The 24,638-nt window shown below is 36.6% G+C and overlaps 1 protein-coding gene across 3 annotated transcripts in view; it reads right to left on the bottom strand.

Moving 5' to 3' along the window:
* The window catches only part of LMBRD1 (LMBR1 domain containing 1), a 143,590-nt gene that overhangs the window by 84,098 nt on the left and 34,854 nt on the right, over nt 1-24,638 (bottom strand). For 2 of the 3 annotated variants that reach the window (XM_008263085.5, XM_070073909.2), the window contains exons 4-7: nt 17,696-17,793; nt 13,647-13,714; nt 7,379-7,467; nt 2,075-2,148 (exon numbers count right to left, since the gene is read on the bottom strand). In XM_008263085.5, the coding sequence (XP_008261307.3) occupies nt 2,075-2,148; nt 7,379-7,467; nt 13,647-13,714; nt 17,696-17,793 (329 nt within the window). Of the gene's footprint in view, nt 1-2,074; nt 2,149-7,378; nt 7,468-13,646; nt 16,217-17,695; nt 17,794-24,638 lie in introns of all 3 variants that reach the window. The other variant, XM_089333068.1, reaches the window with a different exon arrangement.

The raw sequence follows: 24,638 nt of genomic DNA, 5'->3' as shown, positions 1-24,638 counted from the left end.
ACAAGAAAGAAAATTTCTCCTGCGAAATTGAGATCTTAAAGAGAAATCAAAATGAAATGAACAATTCAACAGAACAAATAAAAAATGCAGTGGAAAGCCTTAACAACAGAATTAGTGAAGCAGAAGAAAGAATACTGGAATTATACAGTCAAACCAAAAAAAAAAAAAAAAAGAGGAAATTAGGAATCTAAAACACACTGTTCGGAATCTACAGGATCCTATTAAATGACCCAACATATGAGTTCTAGGAGCTCCTGAAGGCATGAAAAGAGAGAAAGGATTAGAAGGCATTTTTGTTGAAATACTAACAGAAAACTTCCCTAATTTGGAGAAAGAAAGGGACATCCAAGTACAGGAAGCATACAGAACTCTTAATAGACATGAACAGAGAAGATCTTCACCATAACACATTGGAATCAAACTCATATAAATAGGATCAAGTTTCTGATAATAACAGTAGATAAAATTAAAAAGGAGAAAATGTTCCAACATGGGAAGCAGTCCACACAGCAGACTCACAGAATGACAATCGCTTTAAGTAACACTTTGACCTCAGAATCAGCCTTTAAGGATTCCAAGACTGGCTGAAAAGCCCGTGAGAGTACTTCAGGCATGGAAAGTCGACACTGTGGCAAAAAATGTCCTACATGAAGGATCTCTGTGAGTGAGAACCCAGTGGAAAGAAGTGGCCATCAAAAAGGGATGTACTTTTCTTCAAAGGGAGGAGAGAACTCCCACTTTGCTTATGGCCTTGTCTAAATATTGATGGAATTTGTGGACTCAAAACACTTCCATAGCCTAGGTAGCTCATGTGAAGAGCCTCAGGTGGTCACTGACGTTATACCTAAGAGTGTTAATTGTTAACAAGAGTCACTGTGCACTAACTTCTTGTGCAGGATCTCTGTTCTCAATGAGTTGTATTATGAGAGTTAACTGTAAAACTAATTCTCAGGGTTTTTTTTGTCTGTGTGTATGTTGTATGTGTGCAAATTGTTGAAATCATTACATAGTATAGAGTCGGTCTTCTGTGTACAAAGTTAATTGAAAATGAATCTTAATGGAGAATGGGACTGGGAAAGGGAGAGGAGGAGGAGGATGAATGGGAGTGTGGGTGGGAGGGTGGGTATGGTGGGAAGAATAACTATATTCCTAAAGCTATACATATGAAATTTGTATGCCATAAAAATAAATTAAAATAAATTTTTAAAAAAGACAATAAACTTTGTTTAACATGTAAAAAAATTATAGCCTGGGGGCTGACCATGTGGCAAAGGAGGTAAAGCTGCAGCCTACAATGCTGGCATTCCATATGGACACCAGTTCTAGTCCTGGATGCTCCACTTCTGATCCAGCTCTCTGCTATGGCTTGGGAGAACAGCGGAGGAAGGCCCAAATCCTTAGGGCCCTGCAGCCATGTGGGAAGAGGCTCGAGGCTCCTGGTTTCAGATGGGCACAGCTCTGGCCATCACTGCCATTTGGGGAGTGAAACAGCAGGTGGAAGATCTCTTTCTCTCTCTTTCTGCCTCTGCCTTTCTGTAATTCTGCCTTTCAAGTAGATAAAATAAATCTTTTTTTAAAGAAAAAAGTAGTCTGTGTGTAAGTTTGTCAGTCATTTGTAATTCATGCCTTACTATTTCTAGAAATATGGAAAAAATTTGAAGCATCTGAGAGCATAACATTTTATCCCGTATACTAAAAAATATCAAGTTATATAAAATATTTGGGTTCAAAAACCATATATCTCAAATAAGATAAGTCTACTATATCAGTAACAGATACTGATCTATGGCTCGGAGTTCTAGTATGCTTATAAATCACTAAATCTATTATTTCATAGTATAAAACTACCTTCAATATTTGTAAATTATAAAATCTGTTTCTGAATATTAAATTTCATAGACAACATGATTATGACTTGGTAATTAAAACCTTACCCTTCTCAAGTGAAGATTGAACAAAGAACTAAAATAGTAAATACAAAAATATAATGAAGCTGAATAGATTACTAAGGTTAAAAAAACATTACCTTCCAAGGTGATTTTAATGTTAAGTCAATTATCACCATTGCACTTACTGTATAAGTTATAGCTGCCAACATTCCAAGCAAGGTCAGAGAACTAATGGAAAATGACAATGCAGCTAAACCATCTGCAAAGAAAGAAAAACTCTGTTAAAAATACACATCTATAGTACTCAAAGTATATATTCAGCTAATTAACATAAAATACAAAATCCTGATCTCCTAATACATTCTGAAAGAATAAAACAAATAAATGTTACCATGTCCCTGAAGTGTTAACTACAAAATTTCTTCTTCTATTTGTTGAATTCTTTTCTTAGAGTATGGATAAGCTTATGATTATAAAATAAACCGAGGGGCCAGTGCTGTGGCGTAGTAGACTAAGCCTCCACCTGCGGAGACTTGGAAGAAACTCCTGGCTCCTGGCTTGGGATCGGCTCAGCTCTGGCTGTTGCAGCCATTTCGGGAGTGAACTCTACCTCTCAAAAAAACAAAACTCTTAAAAATATGTAAATAATTGACACTCTTATTTATGATGTCAGTGATCAGCAGAGGCTCCTGTCATGAGCTGCCAAGGCTATGGAAGCCTCTTGAGTTCGCCAACTCCATCAGTATTTAGACAAGGCCATAGTCAAAGTGGAAGTTCTCTCCTCCCTTCAGAGAAAGGTGCCTCCTTCTTTGATGGCCTGTTCTTTCCACTGGGATCTCACTCAGAGATCTTTCATTTAGGTGTGTTTTTTTTGTTTGTTTGTTTTTGCCACAGTGTCTTGGCTTTCCATGCCTGAAACACTCTCATGAGCTTTTTAGCCAGATCCAAACAACAGGAGTCACTGTGCACTTACTCCTCATGTGGGATCTCTGTCCTTAATGTGTTGTACTATGTGAATTAACGGTATAACTAGTACCCAGACAGTACTTTATACTTTGTGTTTCTGTGTGGGTGCAAACTTTTGAAATCTTTACTTAGTATATATACTAAACAGATCTTCTATATATAAAGATAACTGAAAATGAATCTTGATGAATGGGATGGGAGAGGGAGTGGAGGATGGGATGGTTGTGGGTGGGAGGGAGGTTATGGGGGGAAAAAGCTGCTATAATCCAAAAGTTGTACTTTGGACATTTATATTTATTAAATAAAAGTTTAAAAATATGTAAATAAATAAATAAACTGAAAGTATGTCATTATAAAAACTAAAAGAATAAGAAAGAAAGGAGGAGAGAAGGTGGGAACATGGGAGGAAGCGTAGGGTGGCAAGTATCACTATGCTCCTAAATCTATATATATGAAATACTTGAAATTTGTTCAACTTACATAAATAAAAAATAATGGAAGCAGAGTTGCACAATGGAAGCATGCTGGGCCCATAAATAAAAAATATAAAAAAGGGCTCTTGACAAATTGATTTATAAAAGATCTTGCAAACTAGCTAAGATTTTCTTTCCTTCATCCCTTAAGAAGAAAATTATTAGCAAATTATCAGTTATTAAAAGAAGCAACAAAATATCACATGCTCAAAACTTAATAAAAAGATTGGCCTTTCTCAAGGATGGATTCTGATAAATAACATTACATGGGAAAGCCATGAGCCTTGACTCTTTATTGCTTTTCCCTTTGATCTTAATACTTCCAGTTTCTTTGTTCTTAATTTTCAGGTAAGTTTTTAATATATATAGCCTAAGATTAAAATTCTAAGTTTTTCTCACTTTTTAGTTTAAGAGGGCTAGCCTGTCCACCTACTAAGAAAAATAAAAATAGATTCAAATGTGACACCATAAAAGAAATACTATGTAAGCAAGTTGAATTTAGGCCATATTTAAAGAAAGTCAATAAGTGAGGACAGGATCAATACTTTCAAATGAATATATCAGATTATATAATGAAATACTTTAATCTGAGTATCTTCAAATGATAGTAGTAATTTTTCTAGTTTTCATACAAGTCCTATCAGGCTTATATTGATCTAGTTTAAATGCAGGTTCTGTGGGATGAACTACAATTTTTGATTATTTTCCTGAATTCATGTTAATCCTTTCAAGGATTTTAATACAATTATAATGACCTGTCTTAAAACTCACACCTCAATTTTACATAACATGTAAAGAGTATATGAGCAAAAAATTCACAAATTATACAAGGTAGCTTTTAAGCCTTAACTTAAAGAAACTATTATTTTATAAAATTAAAGGCATTTTGATGCTATTACTTTCTTGATCGTACCAGAATTACGAAGAGAAGGTGTTCATACAACTAGCACATAATTAAATAAGAGACATATAAATGTGAAAAAAGTCTTAGATTTAAAAAAATGAAATATTATGGTACATTTGACAAATCAAAAAGTTAATATTACTAATGTTCAAAATAATCTAAACCACAGAACCCAAAGTTAATTACTATGAATTATGCGTATTTGCGTAAAGGATGAGTAAATGAGTACTAAAGACATCCATTAATTTCCTCAATATGGTAGGGCCTATGATCTGAGCACATATATATAATAGATACTGCTGATAAACAAGTGTGTACTATTTATAAAATACATTATTCTGGGGCTGATACTGTGGCACACAGATTAAGCCACTTGCTGTGATGCTGGGATTCCATATGAGCTCAGCCTCGAATGCTGGTTGCTCCACTACCAACCCAGATCCCAGCTAAAGCACCTGGGAAAGCAGTAGAAGATGGTCAAGGTTTGGGCCCCTGTCACCCACATGGGAAATCTGAATGGAGTTCCAGGCTCCAGGCTTCAGCCTGGTCTAGCTCTGGCCTTTGGGGCCATTTGAGCAGCTAATGTAAAATTTCTCATTCTAACTCTGCCTTTCATATTAATAAATAAATCTTTAAAAACAATGTAATGCATTGCTTCATCAAAAATAAATCAACCACTTATATGAATGAATTTTAAAACATTAGTCTAGACATACACAAAAAAGAATCATAATATATGATGATATTAATGATACTCAAAAAAACATAAAACTGGCACAGAGTGGCAAAAACTGCAATTGGAGTAGCTGTCAAGGGAGATGATACTAACTGAACAGACACATTGAGAAAACTTCTGGAGTGATGGTTATGTTCTATTCTTTGACTGCAATCACTTACACTGATTGCATGCACACATATAAGAACTATGCATTTTATTGCCTAAAATACGCAGAGAGGTAAGGTGATGTACAGTAAGATTAGATATAAAGAATAGCTGGATGGCTGTTTTGGACATAAAACAACAGCAGATCCACTGGAATGAGTGAAATGTACTCTAGAATATGGTGCTTAAGGATTGAGATAAAAATTAAAATTAATACTAATGAGAAGGACATGTGTTTGGTCCAGCAATTAAGATATCTGTGTCCCATCTCAGAGTGCCTGGGTTTCCTGACTCAGCTTCTAGCCAAAGCAGACAGTGACAGCTCAAGTACCTGGGTTCCTGTCACCCATATGAGACACCTGCACTGAGTAACCAGCTCTCAGTTCTGGGTCAGCCCTGGCCACTTGGGCACTTGAGAAACTGACCAATGAATGGGACTTCTTTCTATCCATCTATCTGTCTCAAGATAATGAAATCACAGAAATGGAATAATCCTAACCACATAAGTATTGATAAAAAATATACTAAGTTGAAGCAAAGTATAACATGAAATGATGTTTAGGGCAGAAGAGAAGATACTCAAAACACCTGAAGGAGTTAACTACAAGAAAAGAATCAATTTATTTCTCAGCAATAGGATCAACATGTATAAATCTTGATAATTCAGTATTAGTAGATGCCAGAACTGCTATCCTTATTCTTGCTAGTATCAGCAAGATATTAATGGACCACAATTTACAAGATGAAATCTTAAGTGGAAAGCAAGAAAATTAAGAAGTCCCACAGCAGCTTCCAAGTCTTAATTTAATCATCGTTCAATATTACATCTGGGTAAAAAGAAAGAACTGAACAAACAATGTACAGTAAATATTAGAGAAACATTCACAAAAGCAATAACATTTGTCAGTGTAATGTCTATAAAAAGTATTCTAGGCTTCTTTGGAAATAAATCCACTGTGTTCAAAGCACATGATAGTTGGAGTACATATTTTTGATATCAGTTTATAATGTCAAATGTATTTTTCAACAATTAAGCAACTTTATTAACCCTCTAAAGTTGTGTCTTCTTCTAAAAACCTAGGTAATTGATTAAGGAGAACTTCCGGACAAGCAATACCAAAATGCTTTGGTTAAGTTCATTTTTAAATAAAATACTGTTTAATTCATATGAAACCTCTTTTTTTTTTTTTTTTTTTTTTTTTGACAGGCAGAGTGGACAGTGAGAGACAGAGAGAAAGGTCTTCCTTTGCCGTTGGTTCACCCTCCAATGGCTGCCGTGGCCGGCGCGCTGCGGCCAGCGCACCGCGCTGATCCGATGGCAGGAGCCAGATACTTCTCCTGGTCTCCCATGGGGTGCAGGGCCCAAGCACTTGGGCCATCCTCACTGCACTCCCTGGCCACAGCAGAGAGCTGGCCTGGAAGAGGGGCAACCGGGACAGAATCTGGTGCCCCGACCATGACTAGAACCCAGAGTGCCGGTGCCGCAAGGCGGAGGATTAGCCTAGTGAGCAGCGGTGCCAGCCGCCTCTTTAATTTTAATCTTGCATAAAAGACTTAATCTCAAATAATAGTATAGGATTCTCTGTTATTAAAGTTAAAAATGAAGCCAATATACCCAGTACATTTGCAATTCTTTACTATACTAAGTGAATTAAAAATCACATTGCAATTATAAGACTTATCCCACTAAAATTTTTTGAAGAGTAAATCTTTCCCCCACAGTAATTTTATTAAGAAGTCAAAAAATTAGCTACATAATAGCTCGATAGTTTTGTATAAAGTAAGCCTTTATACAAAGCTCATAATTTATCTACTATACATTTAACAACAAGTTCGGACTGTGTGTTTAATTATTAAACAAAAATAAAAACAAGCAACTTCTCTAAAAATCCCAAAACATCAGAAATATAAATCAACATAGATTATTTTAAAGATTTATTTATTTATTTGAGAGGTGTCTTACAGAGAGAGAGGGAGAGACACAGAGAGAGGTTCTCCATCCGCCAGTTCACTCCTCAAATGGTGCAACAGCCAGAGATGGGCTGATCTGAAGCCAGGAGCCAGGAGCTTCCTCCGGGTCTCCCACGTGGGTGCAGGGCTCCACTGCCTTCCCAGGCCATAAGCTGAGAGCCAGATCAGAAGAGGAGCAGCCAGGACATGAACCTGTGACCATATGGTATGCCTGCGCCACAGGCGGAGGCTTAACCTACTATGCCACAGTACTAGCCCCAGCATAGACATTTTTAGAGTAAAGAATACTTACGACTACTTCCAAGTTCTTCAAACAGGAACTTCACTTTCTCCCACTCTGTAGAATTTTTGTTATCTGGAACATTTAATGGAACAAAAGCACTACAAAGGAGAAAATAAATCTTTTTAATGGTTTTTATAGATGTTGAATAAAAGAAAATAGTATGAAACTCGATTTTTACTCATTTTCTTAAATATGTATCACTACATATTTTATTTATTGCACTTAAAATATTTGTCAATTATACCTTAATTAAACTGAGAAAAACAATAAATAAATGTTTTTGAAAGCCAGAGTGAGAGATACAGAGACAGACAGAAACAGAGACTGATTTTCCATCCCTTCGTTCATTCCTCAGATGTCCCCAATAGCTGAGGCCAAAGCCAGGAGCTAGGAATTTCATCAGGGTTGCCTATGCAGGTGGCAGGGTCATCAACCACTGCCTTCCCAAGTGCATTAGCAGGAAACTGTATTGGAAGCAGAGAAACTGGGATTTGAATGGCACTCCAGTGTATGATGCAGGTGTGCGTCTTAGGCCACTGCTTAACCTGCTGTGTCGTTAACACCTGCCCAACAGATATTAAGATTATCAAAAATGTCCAAAGCATACATTAAAAAAGTTATGAATATCTGTGCTAACGCAGCAGAACAGAAAATATATATATATGCAATTATTTAAATATATTTATATACATAAAAATAGAAAGGAAATATATAACAATAAATAGAAAATATCTTACTGTGGAGTTAGGGGTGATTTTAATTTTCTTCTTAATATTTTTCAAGATTCTATTCAATACACATAATGAAAGCAGCTTCTATTTGCTTTTCATTCTACAGCTAAACAGAGACCATCAAAATAACAGATCTATTGCTAGCTTCCTAGGCTTGTTCTACAAGATTAGACTGGGAGAAAATGGAAAATAGAATATATAAAAGGTCACTTTATTATCTAACCCAGATCAATAAACAGGAAGATCAAGAGATTATAAAGTATTGCGTCAAATATCCCTTAGACAGTATATACGGAGAATCAAACAGGAATGTAAGAAGTAACTCTAATGCTACCCTCTCCACAATATAATTTTAGTTATATGCCAAGACCTATCCTCTTTTGTAAAGAGGAAATACTCAATGAGCTAAACAATGTATGAAGGCTATCTGCTCTTATAATGATTTCAAGTAAAACTAATAACTCTAAAATTTTCTTCCGTTTTAAAAGCTTTTACTGAGGCACTAGTGGCAATTCTTATAAAAGATGAGTGGGGAGAGCATGTCAGGAGTTATTTAAATTTCTAACGATTTCAATTGATTTCAGCTTATTATATTCTTCTCAATCTTGAAGACTTATTTCTCCAGGTCAGAAAGAAAAGTGATTACTCACAGGCATACAGCAATAAAGGTAGAAACTAAATTATTTGTTGCCCTAGTCATAAAAGCTAACATCTAAAATAACTTTTATCTATTACTTTTATCTATTATATATTTACAATATTAAATAATTTAATATTACTAGTTAATTAAAACACATATAAACAAAAATTCTTATATAATATTTCTCTATTTTATCTAAACAGGAATTTTTTTCTGGATATCCTTAAAAGTATATAAACAAAAATTCCTATATAATATTTCTCTATTTTATCTAAACAGGAATTTTTTTCTGGATATCCTTAAAAGTATATAAACAAAAATTCCTATATAATATTTCTCTATTTTATCTAAACAGGATTTTTTTTTCTGGATATCCTTAAAAGTATATTTCAAATTTGTTACTTGTAAACCTGTGAGTCTGAAGGGAAAATTATGTTGTATAAAATATCATTTATAGACTTACTAAAATAGAAACATAAATATCCAAAAATAGCAATTCTACTCAGGAAAGTCAATCTTAATGTGTCAGCTTTGGGTAATCAAAAGTATTGTATGCCACAGGAAGAAAATTAACTCCTGTTCTTTATGATACTTTTATGTTCAAATTCCTGAACAACGTTATTCAGCAGTTCAAATATGCAATGAAGAATACCAGAAAAAACTACATATGATCAAAATATTTTTTTAAACCCACAAAAACTATGGCTTCAGGAAAACACTTATTCTGAAGAGATACACTAGAGTTAACAACTGAGTACTTGCTATTATTTCAGTCAGAAACTAGAGAATAAACTAAAAGCAGGTTCCTCAGTACCATTACTACCAGGATTTTATAATCTAAGAAACAGACCTCAAATATTTTTATATAAACAAAGGGAAATACCCACACAACACAAAAACAATTACACCTACATGTGTCTATAAATTTTGAGCAATAATATTCAAAGTATTTTACAACCAATATGGCAAAGGCAGTAATCAATCAGCACACACCAGGGCCATAATTCTGGAGAATTTTCATGAGCTCAGCTTGATCCTTTAAATGATGCTGGGGTGGGATAGGAAGACTCAGGAAGGCAGAAAAGCAGTCCACTAATATGGAAGCATTTCAACGTTTTAACTACCTAAAGGAACAAACCACCGTTCACTGGCCTCCATCAGCCCTGTAGACAAAGATTTATAAAGACGAAAGAATGCCTTCTAACACATGAAAAGGCTACTGAAATTTTAAAAAATGAGGATGGAATATCAATATATCTGTTTGAGGAGGGAAGAAATAGTAAGGTCACCAGACATTTACCAAATAGTATTGATACTACAATAATCAAGAGTTAAAGTAAAATGGGATTTGTGTAGTAGAAAGATATTTTCTTAATCTGAGTTCTTCTCAAAAAATACATACGTATATGTATATGTGTATGTGTATATATATGTATACACTTCCAGCAGCCCAAAACACAAAGAACTAGATCAAAATAGGAACTGGAGCCTCATAAGATTATAATTTGTTTACATGTCCTTGAAGATTAAAAAAAACTGAAAACTGCTTAGTAAAAATATTGTATACCAAACATAACTCACTGAATAAGCTTGATACAGATTACCTCTTCAGGAAGAGACAAAGACTAATGAATTTCAGTAGATATAAAATGGAGATTATAAATTCATCAGAATTGAAATTAAGATATCTTTCAAATGTGTGATCTGTTTCTTCCTCTCGACTTTTTATAACTGCTCTAGTTCAGACCCTCATCACTCACCTAAATTCTTTCAGTGGTTACTTAGCTGATCTTCCTACCTACCATTTATAAGGGTACTTCAAAAAATTTAAGGTAAACTGGAATTAAAAGATTAGTTTACTTGGGTACAGAAAAGTTAGAAACCCATGGCCAGCTGGTTAAGCTGCTACCTGTGATGCCTGCATCCCACAGAAGCTCAGGTTGGAGTCACAGCTGCAACGCTCCCACGCCAGCTCCCTGTTAATGAGCCTGGGAAAGCAGAGACACATGGCCCAAGTGGTTGGGCCCCTGTACCCACATGTGATACCAGAATGCAGCCAGATTCCTGGCTTTGGGCTGGCCCAGCTGTGGTTATTGTGACCACTGGGGAGTAAATGAGTGGATGGAAGACATCTCTTTCCCCTCTCTCTTTCTCTTTTCTCTCCATCCCTCCTCTAGATTTTAGGTTTACAGACAAAAAATTTCTACATTAACAACGCAAATCAACATAAGTAGGTTTGATTTCTGTAAAAAGAAAAAAGAGGCACAGCGAGGTGTTTGGTCTAGCAGTTAAGACGCTGGATGGGGGTCGGCGCCGCGGCTCACTAGGCTAATCCTCCGCCTGCGGCGCCAGCACCCCGGGGTTCTAGCACCAGTCAGGGTCCCGGTCGGGGGCGCCGGATTCTGTCCCGGTTACCCCTCTTCCAGGCCAGCTCTCTGCTGTGGCCCGGGAGTGCAGTGGAGGATGGGCCAAGTCCTTGGGCCCTGCACCCCATGGGAGACCAGGAAAAGCACCTGGCTCCTGCCTTCGGATCAGTGCGATGCGCCGGCCGCAGCGCACCGGCCGTGGCAGCCATTGAAAGGTGAACCAACGGCAAAGGAAGACCTATCTCTCTGTCTCTCTCTCTCACTGTCCACTCTGCCTGTCACAAAAAAAAAAAAAAAAAAAAAAAAAAAAAAAAAGATGCTGGATGGGGAGGTGCATATCCATATTCAAGTGTCAGGGTTTGAGTCCTGCTCTGCTGCCAATTCCAGCTTCTAGCTAATGTACACCCTATGAGGCAGCAAGTGATGCCTCAAAAACTCGGGTCTTGACTTCCAAATGGGAGGCTGGAATAGAGGTTCTGGCTCCTATGTGGCCTGGCCCAGCCCCAGCTGTTGTAGGCATTTGGGGAGTGAACCAGCAGATGGGAGCTCTTTTTATCTGTCTCTCCTCTGTGTCTCTGCATTTCAAGTAAATTAAATAAAAATGTCTAAAATGCAAAAAAAAAAAAAGCAAAAAATATATTCAGTAGCTAAAATAAACAGCAAAACCACTAAAAAATGTCAACAAATACTCTTTTTCATCACATATCAAGGTAAAAAAAAGGAATTGGAAACATGTTTTGACTATAAACATTTGCAGTCTTAAGAACTCCTGGAACTACAAAAAATTACTGACCAATTTTATTCCCATCACAAATTACATTTAATAGGTAAATTTTTTATTAATTGAAAATTGTGGACTGAAATTGGAAAAATCAAATTATAAATAAAAACTTTAAATGACTTATTATACCTAATGCATTTCCTAACAAAAATTTGAAAGAATCAAGACCTATTTTTAACAAGGATAAATGTGTCTTGTTAACAAGGACAAAATTTAGGTAAAGAATCAAATGCACAAACCTGTATTGATATTAGTATAAAAATTTAACCTGAATCTGAAAAGATGCACAGACAAGGATTTTTACCAAAGTTCTGTTTATAATAATGAAAAAACTACAAACAACATAAATATCCCAGTAATTATCACTGGACCAATCAAATAAGTTGAACTCTTCTAAGAAATTAAGAGTGGGGATGAGAGGGAAGAGGAAGTTTCTAACTGTCAAGCTGTATAATTCTGCATACATTCCTATGGACTTACTTCTAAGGGTACAGTTTAAAAACTTGTCATTGGACCCCAAATCCCAATAAGCTGGGTGGTAAAAATGCCATCTTAAGTTTTAAAAGTTATCATATTAAATGTTAAAGTGAACATATAGATAGGATTAACTGTTAAAGTGATCATATAAATAGGATCAAGTGTCTGGTAATAATAATAGATAGAATTAAAAAGGAGAAAATGTTCCAACATGGGAAGCAGTCCACATAGCAGACTCATAGAATGACAATCACTTTAAGTCACACCCTGACCTCAGAATCAGTCCTTTAAAGCCTTCTGGCCTGGCTGAAAAGCCCATGAGAGCATTTCAGGCATGGAAAGTCAAGACACTATGGCAAAAAATGTCCTACATGAAGGAGCTATGTAACTGAGCCCCCAGTGGAAAGAAGTGGCCTTCAAAGAAGAATATGCTTTTCTTCAAAGGGAGAAGAGAACTTCCACTTTGCTCATAGCCTTGTCTAAATATGACAGAGTTCACGGATTGAAAAGGCTTCCATAGCCTCGGCAGTTCATGTCAAGAGTCTCAGGTGGTCACTGATGTCATACATAAGAGTGTCAATTGTTAAATTAGCAACAGGAGTCACTGTACACTAACTCCCCATGCAGGACCTCTGTCCTCAATGAGTTGTATTATGAGAGTTAACTGTAAAACTAATTCTCAAACAGTTTTTCATGTATATGCATGTTTGCAAATTGTTGAAATCTTTACTTAGTATAGAGTTGGTCTTCTGCGCACAAAGTTAATTGAAAATGAATCTTAATGGAGAATGGGACTGGGAAGGGGAGAGGAGGAGGAGGATGAGTGGGAATGTGGGTGGGAGGGCGGGTATGGTGGGAAGAAAAACTATATTCCTAAAGTTGTACTTAAGAAATTTGTATTCTTTAAAAAATAATTAACAAAAAAGTACAGACAAAACTGAGAGATCCATATTTACTATCCTAAAGATATATGCATAGTATATTACAAGTAGATATAAGAATTATATAAAATAAAATCACATTTGCAGATAACAAACATGGTGAGTGCATGCATGGGGGCAGGGGCATTTTGCACGATTTCAAGCACATAAAAAGTGTTTACATGGAACACCAGAGGAAGATTGCTAACTATAGCTATTGCTCAGGGGTAACACTAAAGAAGTCTGTCTGGTTTCATATTTTGCTTTTCCCTTTCCTAGACTTTTCTGAATGAATCTATTATCATTATTGTTATTAAATTAATTCCATTTCCATTATCAGTATGAAAAAAATCAAGACTTACCCAACCACAAGAAGAAGTGCACAAATCACAGCAAATCCCAAAGTGTACTTCAGAGCAGTTTTAATTTGCTAGATACCAAAGGAAAAAAGTATATCATTTAGCAAACTATTATATAAAATATTCTTGCAACAGTATAACAGTATTTTCATATCAAACATACATTTATTGTCAACAATGTAGTTTTGCTTGTTGAAAAAAATCTCAAATTTTCAGGAAAAATATGTATATGCTACATTTTAAATATCTTTGCAAGATGCACAAAAGAGATCTTAAAATATTTTTAATCATTAGTCCCTTGTGAAAGGCAATAAACCTAAAGTATAGTTAATATTCCAGTAGGCATCTTTAATAAAATATCAGAATATTTAATGAAATACTCATCATACAGGAAACAGCAAAAGCCTACAATATTGGGGCTGGCATTGTGGCGTAATGGATAAAGTTATTGCCTGCAACACTGGCATTCCATACGGGCACCTGCTCATGTCCCACCTGCTCTACTTCCAATCCAGCTCCCCTGCTAATGGCCTGAAAAAAGCAGTGGGAGATGGTCCAAGTGCCTGAGTCCCTGCCACCTATGTGGCAGACCCAGATAGAGGTTCTGGCTCCTGGCTTTGGCTTGGCCCAGCTCTGGCCACTACAGCCACCTGGGGAATGAACCAGTGAGTGGAAGATATATGTTTCTCCCTCTCTATATATAACGCTGACTTTCAAATAAATAAATAATTTTTTTAAAAAAAGAATCTTTAATGTCCCAACCCAATTCATCAAAATGGTTATAATATACCTGTATATATACAGGTGTGTATATATGCTTACATACTTTAGTATGTATTTTATATATTTATATGAGGAGTCCTCAAGAAGTTCATGGAAAATGTGTATTCTGGAAAAATATGCAAAGATTTCAAAAAATTTTTGCACCAAAATGAACTTATTTTTTAATTACATTTTCTACAAACTTTCTGAAGTACCCTCATATAACCTATTTCCAGGCACTGTTCTCAGAACTTTATATATTTTTGTTTTGTTGTTAAAGATTTATTTATTTTATTTGAATGAGTACAGAAAAAAAGAGAGAGACAGAGTGAGACAGAAAGCTATCTTCCACCCACTGGTTCACTCCCAAAACGGCTGCAATGACTGGGGCTGGGCCAGCCTGAAGACAAGAGCGAAGAACTCCATTCAGGTCTCCCACGTGGGTACAGGGACCCAATCCCTGGGGTCATCTGCTGCTGCTTTCCAGGGCACATTAACAGTGAACTGGATTGGAAATAGAGCGCGCAGCACTTGAACCAGTGCTCATATGGAATGCTGGTGTCCCACACTGCTCCAGAACACCACCCCCTACATGTTAACACACTTAACTTTCACAACCCTCATTCCCAGTTCAGTGGTAAGGAAGCTGAGGCCCAAAGAGGTTTAAAAATGCCCTACGTTACATTGTGTCAGAAGTGATGAAACAATAATTTGAAATTATGAGCTCAGGAATTTAAAGGCTATGTTTGTTTGATGCTCATAATATAATCTAAAGGGAAAAACAAAAACACAAAGCTGGACACTTGAAAAATGTATAGCAATCTCAAAGAAAGCTTTAATCAAAAATAGCATTATTTGTCCTATCGCAATAATTAAGCCTCTAAAAATCACCATTTAAAATTTAAACTCATGTTTCAAATGTCATTTTGTTCAAAAAGAGGTAAAATATTCTTTGTGGAAAAAAATCGTTAAGTAAAAGTGAGATCTGTTTTTGTCTCTTTCTCTTTGTCTCTGTTGCTCTGCCTTTCAAAGACATTTTTTAAAAAAGGGAAGGAGAAGCCAAAGGTAGGAGGAAGCTGTGGTTTAGAAGCAACAAACTGACCCAACATATCACTGAGATTTTGCTTTATAACCAGTCACCTTACCTTATATATCTATTTCCAAATATAGAATTACACAGTATCTGCAAATAATTTTGGCTCTCTTTATAAAAAAAAATCCTTACTTTTCCTCTAACAAATGTACTAATTATCACCCCAGGAGTCATTTAAAATACCATTTACTTGCTCTGAGTCTTAATACAAATGCTGTTAAGATTTCAGTCATAATTAAGCATGATGCTGACTTCTGAATGAATATATTTGTTTTTGCATTTAAGTATACAGCATAAACAATGCATAAAAAATTCCAGTAACTCAACAGAAATATAACACATCCATGCTTGCACTCTTTTCCCCCTTTAGTCCAAGAAAAGTAACAATTTTGACAAATATCTCAACATACCATTTTTCTTTGACCTATTAACTACTATATATTAATAGATTTCCTGTTTCTAAACTATTCATGCAAGTTAGAAATATGCAAATTTGGCTATACAATACACATACACTTTTTTAAAAAGGTATGTTTGCTTATTTATTTATTTATTTATTTATAAGTCAGAGTAAGAAAGAAGGAGGGTCGGAGAGAAGGATCTTCTATCCCCAAACGGCTGCAATGGCTGCGGGTGGTCCAGGAGCTGGGTACTTCATCTGAGTCTCCCAAGTAACTGAGCCATTCTCTGCTGCCTTCCCAGATGCATTAGCAGGGAGCTGGGTGGGAAGAGGAGAAGCTGGGACTGGAATCAGTGATCCGATACAGGATGCCAGTGTTACAAGCAGTTACTTAGCTCACTGAACCACAACACTGGCCTCCAATACCAATATATTTTTAAAGATCATCCTAAATTATTAATTTTTTAAAGATCTATTTTTATTTATATGAAAGGCAGAGTTACAGAGAGAAAAATGGAGAGACAGAGAGAGACCTTCCATCCACTAGTTCACTCCCCAGATGGCCACAGCAGCTGGGGCTGGGCCAGGATGAAGCCAGGAATCAGGGGTACAGGGGTCCAAACACATAGGTCATCCTCGACCGCCTTCCCAGGTACATTAACGGGGAGCTGGATGGTAAGTGGAGCACGTGGGACCTATATAGGCATTGCAGATGATGGCTTAACCCCTTATGCCACAACATTGGCCCTTTTAATATTTTAATTAAGAATTTCATACTAACACTTAAGTGACACCATTCTGTAATTCTGAACTTGTGTGTGTGTGCTGTGTTTGTCAGCTTTCTGTAGTTGTATTATCCTGAATTAGAAAGAATTACTTGCAAGTGTTTCTTCTTTATGTTCTTAGGGATGAGTTAGCAAACTGTGTCCTATGTGCCGTGTCTTACCCACTTCCTGTTCTATTAGGTCACAAAATGTTCTTTAAGTATTGCCTTGAGATATTTTCCTTTTTTTTTTTTTTTTTAAATTTGAGAGAGAGAGAGAGCAAGCGAGCACAACAGTGAGCAAGCTACAGAGACACAGAGGCTCTCATTCATTGGTCCACACCCCAAATAACCACAACAGTCAGGACTGGCCAAGCCAAAGCCTGGAGCTGAGAACCCAACTTCTTGAGACATCATGTGCTGTCGTACAGGGTGTGCCCTGGAAGGAAGGCAAATAGAAAGCCAGAGCCAGGAATTAAACCCAAGTACTCCCATGTGGAGCCCAGACATCTTAACTTTGTCTTACTACTAGGTCAAATGCCTAATTTTATCTCAGGATACTATAACACTGCAATCACAGAGTTGACTAGCCAAAACCATTTAGCCTACAAAGCCCAATACATTTACTAGTTGGCTTTCTACAGAAAACAGTTTGTTGACCCCCACTCTAGAATTGCTTTGACTAGTCATAAGTCATATGTGGCTACTGACTACCTGAAATATTCTTAAGTCAAATTCCTGCAAGTGTAAAAACATAACCTAAATTTTAAGATCTTATTAATGTTATCACTACATATAAAATGTTAATATTTGAAACCTATGATATTAAATTCAATCTAATTAAAATTAATGTCAAATTTTTACTCATTTTAATGTGGTGACTAGAAAATTTAGAATATCACATTTAATACTATATTTCTGTTAGACAACACTGCTCTAGAATAAATTCAAACAGTTTTATTATTCTTTAAAAAAGGGAGGAAATACCATCTTTTTAAAAACTAAATGGAGAACTCTAAAATAAAGATACTTACAGTACATTTACTTGTGTCATCATCATCCTTTTCTTCATAGTAGAAGTAGACAAAAGGGATCCAGAGAAACACACAGAACAATATCACAGAATATAAAGCTGTGGAAATAAATAACACAGTTCTATTAAATATGTATATATTTAATCAATGTCATCTATATGTGGTACTTCAAAAAAATTTTAAAGCCATTCACCCATACACTCATTTAAGAAATTCACTTTCTTACTGGATTTCCTATACTCATAACTCTATATGTGATATCCCAACAGTGTTTGCTGTCTCTTGTTCCATGAAATCAACAGCACTATTAGAATAACAAAGCATAATTCAAATCAAATATGGGGCAATTTCCAACAATCATGATAATAACTGTGCCACCAACAACTGTGGCTGCTAACACCTGAGCTCTTGTTATATATTAACTATGAAGTTAAGAACTGCCTATGAAGCACCTAATATAAATGTTAACTTTTGTATTCATTCCAATTCAAGTGGAGCACAATTCACCCAACACTTGCTAGTCACTCTGGCAAGTTAAAGAGAGAACTAAAAATGATGCTGTCCTTTTCATATAATTTCCCCATCTAAGTTTAAATATGCAGTATTATGAAATTGATCTTCTACAAATCAAGATAGAGAAACTAAAAAGAGCAATATAACAACAGAATGTTTACACTTAAAGTTAACTGATAGGTATTCATATTTATCTGCTTTAAAATGATGTAAGGGAAGGGCCAATGTGTGGCACCAAGGGTAAAGCAGCCACCTGCAAACTGGTGTCCCATATGAACGCCTGTTCAAGTTCCGTTGCTGCATTTTCATTCCGGGTCCCTGATAATGCACCTGGGAAGGCACTAAAAAATAGCCCAAGTGCTGAGGACTCTGGCACCCATGTGGCAGACTGGGATGTAATTCCTGGCTCCTGGCTTTGGCTTGGCCCAGGCCCATCTGTTACATCCAATTGGAAAGTAAACCACTAGATAGAAGGTCTCTCTTTCCTTCTCTCTCTCTGTGTGTGTGTGTGTGTGTGTGTGTTTGTGCATGTGTGTTTATCACTCTTCCTTTTAAATAAATAAAGCTTTAAAAATTTAAAAAAGTGATTTAGACTTGAAATGCTTATAGCCAGTATTCAGTCAAAAGATTTAATGAAACATAAATTAAATTAAAACTTGAGCAAAGACATAGTATACTTCATAATAAAACAACATAAGCAACTTTCTGGGACTTAGGCCTGAGAAACTTAATTTTTAAATCTGTGTATTCACTTTTATTTATATATACCATAAGTTCATGAAAAATATCGGTACTATTATAAATACATAAAGCAATTACAGAATGCTAATTTTTGTGTTCCTTTGTAAAATAAAGCATTTGTTATCACCTCATATCCATTAGGAAGGTTAATATTAAAAATAAAGAAATAAATAAAAATAACAAATATTTCAAGGATGTAGACAAACTGAAACCCTGTCCACTGTTGATGGGAATATAAAATGGTACAGCTGCTATGGAAAACAGTAACATGCTTCTTCAAAAAATTAACAACAGGGGCCAGCGCTGTGCTGTAGTACATTAAGCTTCCAACTGTGATACCAGCATTCCATATGGGCACAGATTCATGTTTTGGCTGCTCCACTTCCAACCCAGCTCTCTGCTTATCATCTTGGAAAGCAGTAGAAGATGGCCCAAGTGTATGGCCCCTGTACCAGTGTGGGAGACCCAGAAGAAGCTCCTGACTCCTGGCTTCAGATTGACCCAGCTCTGGCCATTGCAGTCATTTGTGGAGTGAATCAGCAGATGGAAGACCTCTGTCTCAGGCCGGCGCCACGGCTCACTAGGCTAATCCTCCACCTTGCAGCGCCTGCACACGGGGTTCTAGTCCCGGTCGGGGCACCAATTCTGTCCCAGTTTTCCCTCTTCCAGGCCAGCTCTCTGCTGTGGCCAGGGAGTGCAGTGGAGGAGGATGGCCCAAGTGCTTGGGCCCTGCACCCTATGGGAGACCAGGATAAGTATCTGGCTCCTGCCATTGGATCACCGTGGTGCGCCAGCCGCAGCGCGCCGACTGCGGCGGCCATTGGAGGGTGAACCAACGGCAAAAGGAAGACCTTTCTCTCTGTCTGTCTCTCTCACTGTCCACTCTGCCTGTCAAAAAATAAAAATAAATAAATAAAAAGAATAAGACCTCTGTCTCTCCCTCTCTCTGTCTATAACTCTTTCAAATAAATAAAATCTTTAAAATTTTAATAACCATGTGATTCAACAATTCCACTTAAAACAGAGTTTCAAAGAGTTATTAGTGGACTCATGTTTATAGCTGTATTATGTATAATAGCTAAAAGATGGAAGAAACCCAAGTGTCCATCAATGGATAAAGAGAATAGCAACATGGAATAATATCCAGCCTTAAAAAAAAGGAAATTCTGACATAAGCTACAGCATGGATAAACTTCAAGAACATTATGCTGTGGGCCGACACTGTGACACAGCCAGTGAAGATGCCACCTGTGACACCACCATCCGATATGAGCATCAGCTCAAGTCCCAGCTGCTCCACTTCCTATCCAGTTCCCTGTTAATGTGTCTGGAAAATCAGTGGAGGATGGTCCAAGTACCTAGGCCCTTGCATCCACATGGAACACTTGGAAGAAGCTCCTGGCTCCTGGCTTCAGCCTAGCTCAGCCCAGCCTCAGCTCAGCCCCAGCCATTGTGGCCATTTGAGAAGTGAACCAGCAGATGGACTATCTCTCTCTCTCCCTTGTATGTATGTATGTATCTCTCTCTCTCTCTCCTCTCTCTCTCCTCTGTAATTCTGCCTTTCAAATAAATACATAAATCGTAAAAAGAAAACTTTATGCTACATTAAATGTCAGCACCAAAAAGACAAATATTATGTGGTTCCAATTACATGAATTATTTATAGTCAAAATCATAGAGAAAGTAGAATGTGGTTGTCAGAAGCCGGGTGGGGAAGGGGAGAGAAATGGGGAGTTACTGTTTAATGGGTAGAGTGTTTCAGTTTTACGGGATAAAAGGAATCATAGAGATGGATGCTGGTGAAGATTACCCATGATGAATGCACTTAACACCAATGAAGTATAGACTTCAAATGGTTCCATATAAAGTTTTATGTTATGTATATTGTTACAAGAAAAAATGGAGAAAAAGAAAGCAGTTGCTAGTAATATATAATAAAAACTCAATTACTTATTCTGCTGGAAGGAATACAAAATTATAGAATGGTTAACCATGATGTTAACACTTGCTGGCACTGCCTCCTTTATTTAGAGGGCACTTATGAAACATATGATCTTTTACATGTATAAGTTACCATCAGAGTCAACTGGCATGACAAAAAAATTCTTCAAACTCAATAAAAATAAAACCAATTTATCATACTGTATCTCTTGTCCTGAAATCTGCTTCTTTGACCTAGCGCTATATTGTGAAGTACCCTGTGTGACAATAAATAATGCATCTTCATAAAACAAAAGACAACTTTTTTTCAAAACTGACAAAAGACTTACACAGATACTTCACAATAGATGATACAGAATGTTCAGCCTCATTGTTTGCAGTGATGATAAACTGGAGATGTTCCAAATCTCCATCAACAAATGAATGGAAAAGCAAACTCATACAAAAGACTATTACAAAGTAATAAAAAAGATACATGAGACACAGATGACTCTCACAAACCTTATGCTGAACAAAACATAAAAGATCAGCAATAAAAACCCAGCAACAAGAGCACACTTTTAAAATTTATTTATTTATTTATTTAAAAACAGAAAGGAGAGAAGAGAGAGAGAGAAAGAGGAAGTGTGGGAGAGAGAGAGAGAGAGACAGAGAGACAGAGAAACAAATATTCCACCTACTGGTTCACTCCCTAACTTTCAAAATCTAGAATGGGTCATGAAGAAGCCAGGAGCCATGAATTCAATTTGGATCTCCCCAGTGGGTAGCAAGGATAAAGTAGCTGAGCCATCAACTGCTGCCTCCCAGTGTGCACATTAGCAGGAAGCCTCAATCAGGAGCAGAGCCAGGACTCTGGCATATGGCTCTCCCAAGTGGCATCCAGACCATGACACCAACAAGAATACATTTTCTGTCTGAACTTATGGAAATTCTATAACTAGCAAAACTAATCCATTATTGGAAGACAAAAAGGCTATAGAGATATTGCACGTAGCAGTGGCCAGAAACACAGTTTCTAGCAATCAGCAGGCACGTGGAGGAAGTAAGCAGCAGATACAATTCTGAAGAGACTCTGATATTTCTCTAGTAGTCTATGACTCCACACAGTTTTCAAATGATTATCCTTTGTTTTCCTGAGCCCACATTTCATGCTATTTTCTGGTAATCTGAAAGCTCTTTTTCAATTCCATTCATAAAAATGTTTTCCTTTCACTTAAATTAAAACAAGAATTAAATTAACATTTATATGTTTTGTATTAGTTCTAATGACAAGTTGGGCTTAAATATCTGTAAATGGAAAAAATGTATATAAATATACCTATGTATAGCTGCTATCATCAACAGAAGAGAAATTGCTTCTTTTATAGTTATGCATCAAATTTATTGCCATTTTCAAGGAAAATTATTCTTAACTCCAACAGTTATGACATTTTCATATTCTGACATCTTCATAAAGCATGCTTTTACTTGTAAATGTTTTTCGTAAAAGAACACTACTAGCAAATAAAATAGAAGCAGTCTGTGGCTTATATGACCATTAACATCAAAGAACACATTAAGAAAAACTTTTAAAACCTCATGTCCACAGAAATTAACAAAAGTTAAACTCATAAATCAAGTTCCTTTTTAAAAAGAACTTATCAAGAACTTGGAAAATCCAGTGAACAGAGAGCCAGCAATTCTTAAAAGGTTATGGGCAAAAACTGTGGCAAAGAATATACAACTTCCATGATTTTAAAATAAATACAAAGCAAGCAATGGACCTGCTAAAAGTTGTATATTGTATATTATATAATAATATAAATTATAACTCATGTGAAAATGTGCTGGGACACATTAGAATTTTTTAAAAGATTTTTTAAAAATACTACCAATGAAAATAGCTAAATGAAAACACTATGATAACAAATAACTTACTCAATCTTGTGATAGAATAGTCATTACAAAGCTTTCTGTTTAAGAAGGTCAAAGTATAAAGATATTCTTAGAACTCTAAAAGCCTTCTAAAATTAACCATTTACCCAGCTGAACAAATCTAGGGTCAAGACCGGTTTTCTTTCAGCTGGCATTCCTTTTGTCTTTCTCTTTTCCCCTTTCCTCCTGTTTCCTGCCTGAAATTGACAGATAATGGATTAAACCTCAGCAGCCTGGAGTCTGTGGTAACCTTAATGTGGAAATCTTGTGCTAAGGGTGGAGAGTTGACAAGAAAGAAATGGCACTGTCGGTTATGTCATGATGCTGCCAAAACAGCCTTAGCTAGCCTATCTCCAGGGTTATTTTAACAGAGATGGAAAAACAATATTTAAGCTATGCATTTATTTCCAGTCTTCTAATAAGTGCCACACATAACTAGTGAAGCAGAATCTGGTGTCAAGGCCGGTGTTGCGGTGCAGTTGGTTAAGCTGCCACCTGTGATAGAATTGCAGGGCCATAAAGCAAGCTTACCTTTTTAAGAAAGTTAAAAGTATTCCAAAATAGCTAGACGATTTTACATTCCCAACAGCAGCATTTGAAGAAACTAGTTTCTCTATATTCATGCTAACACCTGGATATTATCTGTATATGTTATTATAGCCTCTAATGAACTGCATGTTGGTGATCCCCCAAAATTCACCATTTGATAAGCAGATTAGTGCAAGTATGAACCACAGACCTAGTAAGTCACCCCAGTAGAAACAACTGCCTCTTTTAACTGAAAGGAATACAGATGTGATAACAAAAGGGGAGGCTGATGGATCTGAGGATGAGACTACAGAGCAGTTTGGCTAAGAGTATATTAACTCCACAAGATAAAGAAAGAATTATCCTAAAGGCTATTCAGAGATCATCAAAGATTACCTCCAAAGAGGTTTCAAAGAAGGGGAAGAGGATACTGCCTAAGTTTCATCAGGCTAAATGAGGACTACCTGAAGCCTTGTAAGTGGGCTGTTGAACCAGTGGGTCCAGAAGACAAAGCATCAAATCAAAACCCAGCAGTTATCTTGCCAGATTGTACAACTATCTGAGATCCTTTCTTCCTTCTAAGGCCTCCCTTGGGGAATGGGGATGTCAAACCTAGGCTTGTACCACCACTCCATGTCTTTTAGAAGCAGCTACCTTTTCTGTTTTCACAGGATCAGAGAAACAGAATTTTAGCCTCAGGATGAAATGTACTTCAAGTCTCACAGGATCTGATTTAGATGATATCTAAGTAGGAAGTTGGACATTAGAAGTGATGCTGGAACAAATTACAACTCTTGCGGGTGCGCAGGCATTGTGGCACCACAGGTGAAACTACCACTTACATCCCACATCAGAAAGCCAGTTCCAGGCCTGGCTGCTGTGCTCCTTTATCCAGCTTCCCGCTGATGCATCTGGGAAACCAGTGGATGATAACCTAAGTACCTGGGTCTCTGCTACCCATGTTGGAGACTTCAAGTTCCTGAATTCTGCCTGGTTGGGGCTGTTGTAGGAATTTGGGGGGTGAACCAGCAGATACAAAATTACTTACTCTGTGTGTGTGTGTGTGTGTGTGTGTGTGTATGTGTGACTGTCTTTCAAATACATAATATAAAATAAACACTCTTGTGGCTACTGGGATGGAATAAATGGGAGAAAAACATGGGAGAAAAACAGGAATTTTTCATGGGGATCAGGGAATGGTATATAACAGAGTGAATTTATTCCCCAAAATTCATATGTGAAGCACTAGCTCCAGTGTGGTGATATCTAAAGATGGGTATCTTCAGGAAATAACCAGGTAGGAAGT

The sequence above is a fragment of the Oryctolagus cuniculus genome, chromosome 5, assembly GCF_051225735.1.
Source record: "Oryctolagus cuniculus isolate XC-2025 breed Fujian yellow rabbit chromosome 5, ASM5122573v1, whole genome shotgun sequence".
NCBI classification, from domain to species: domain Eukaryota; kingdom Metazoa; phylum Chordata; class Mammalia; order Lagomorpha; family Leporidae; genus Oryctolagus; species Oryctolagus cuniculus.
Note: the sequence above shows the minus strand (reverse complement) of the source record. Positions and strands in the feature narration are given on the sequence as shown.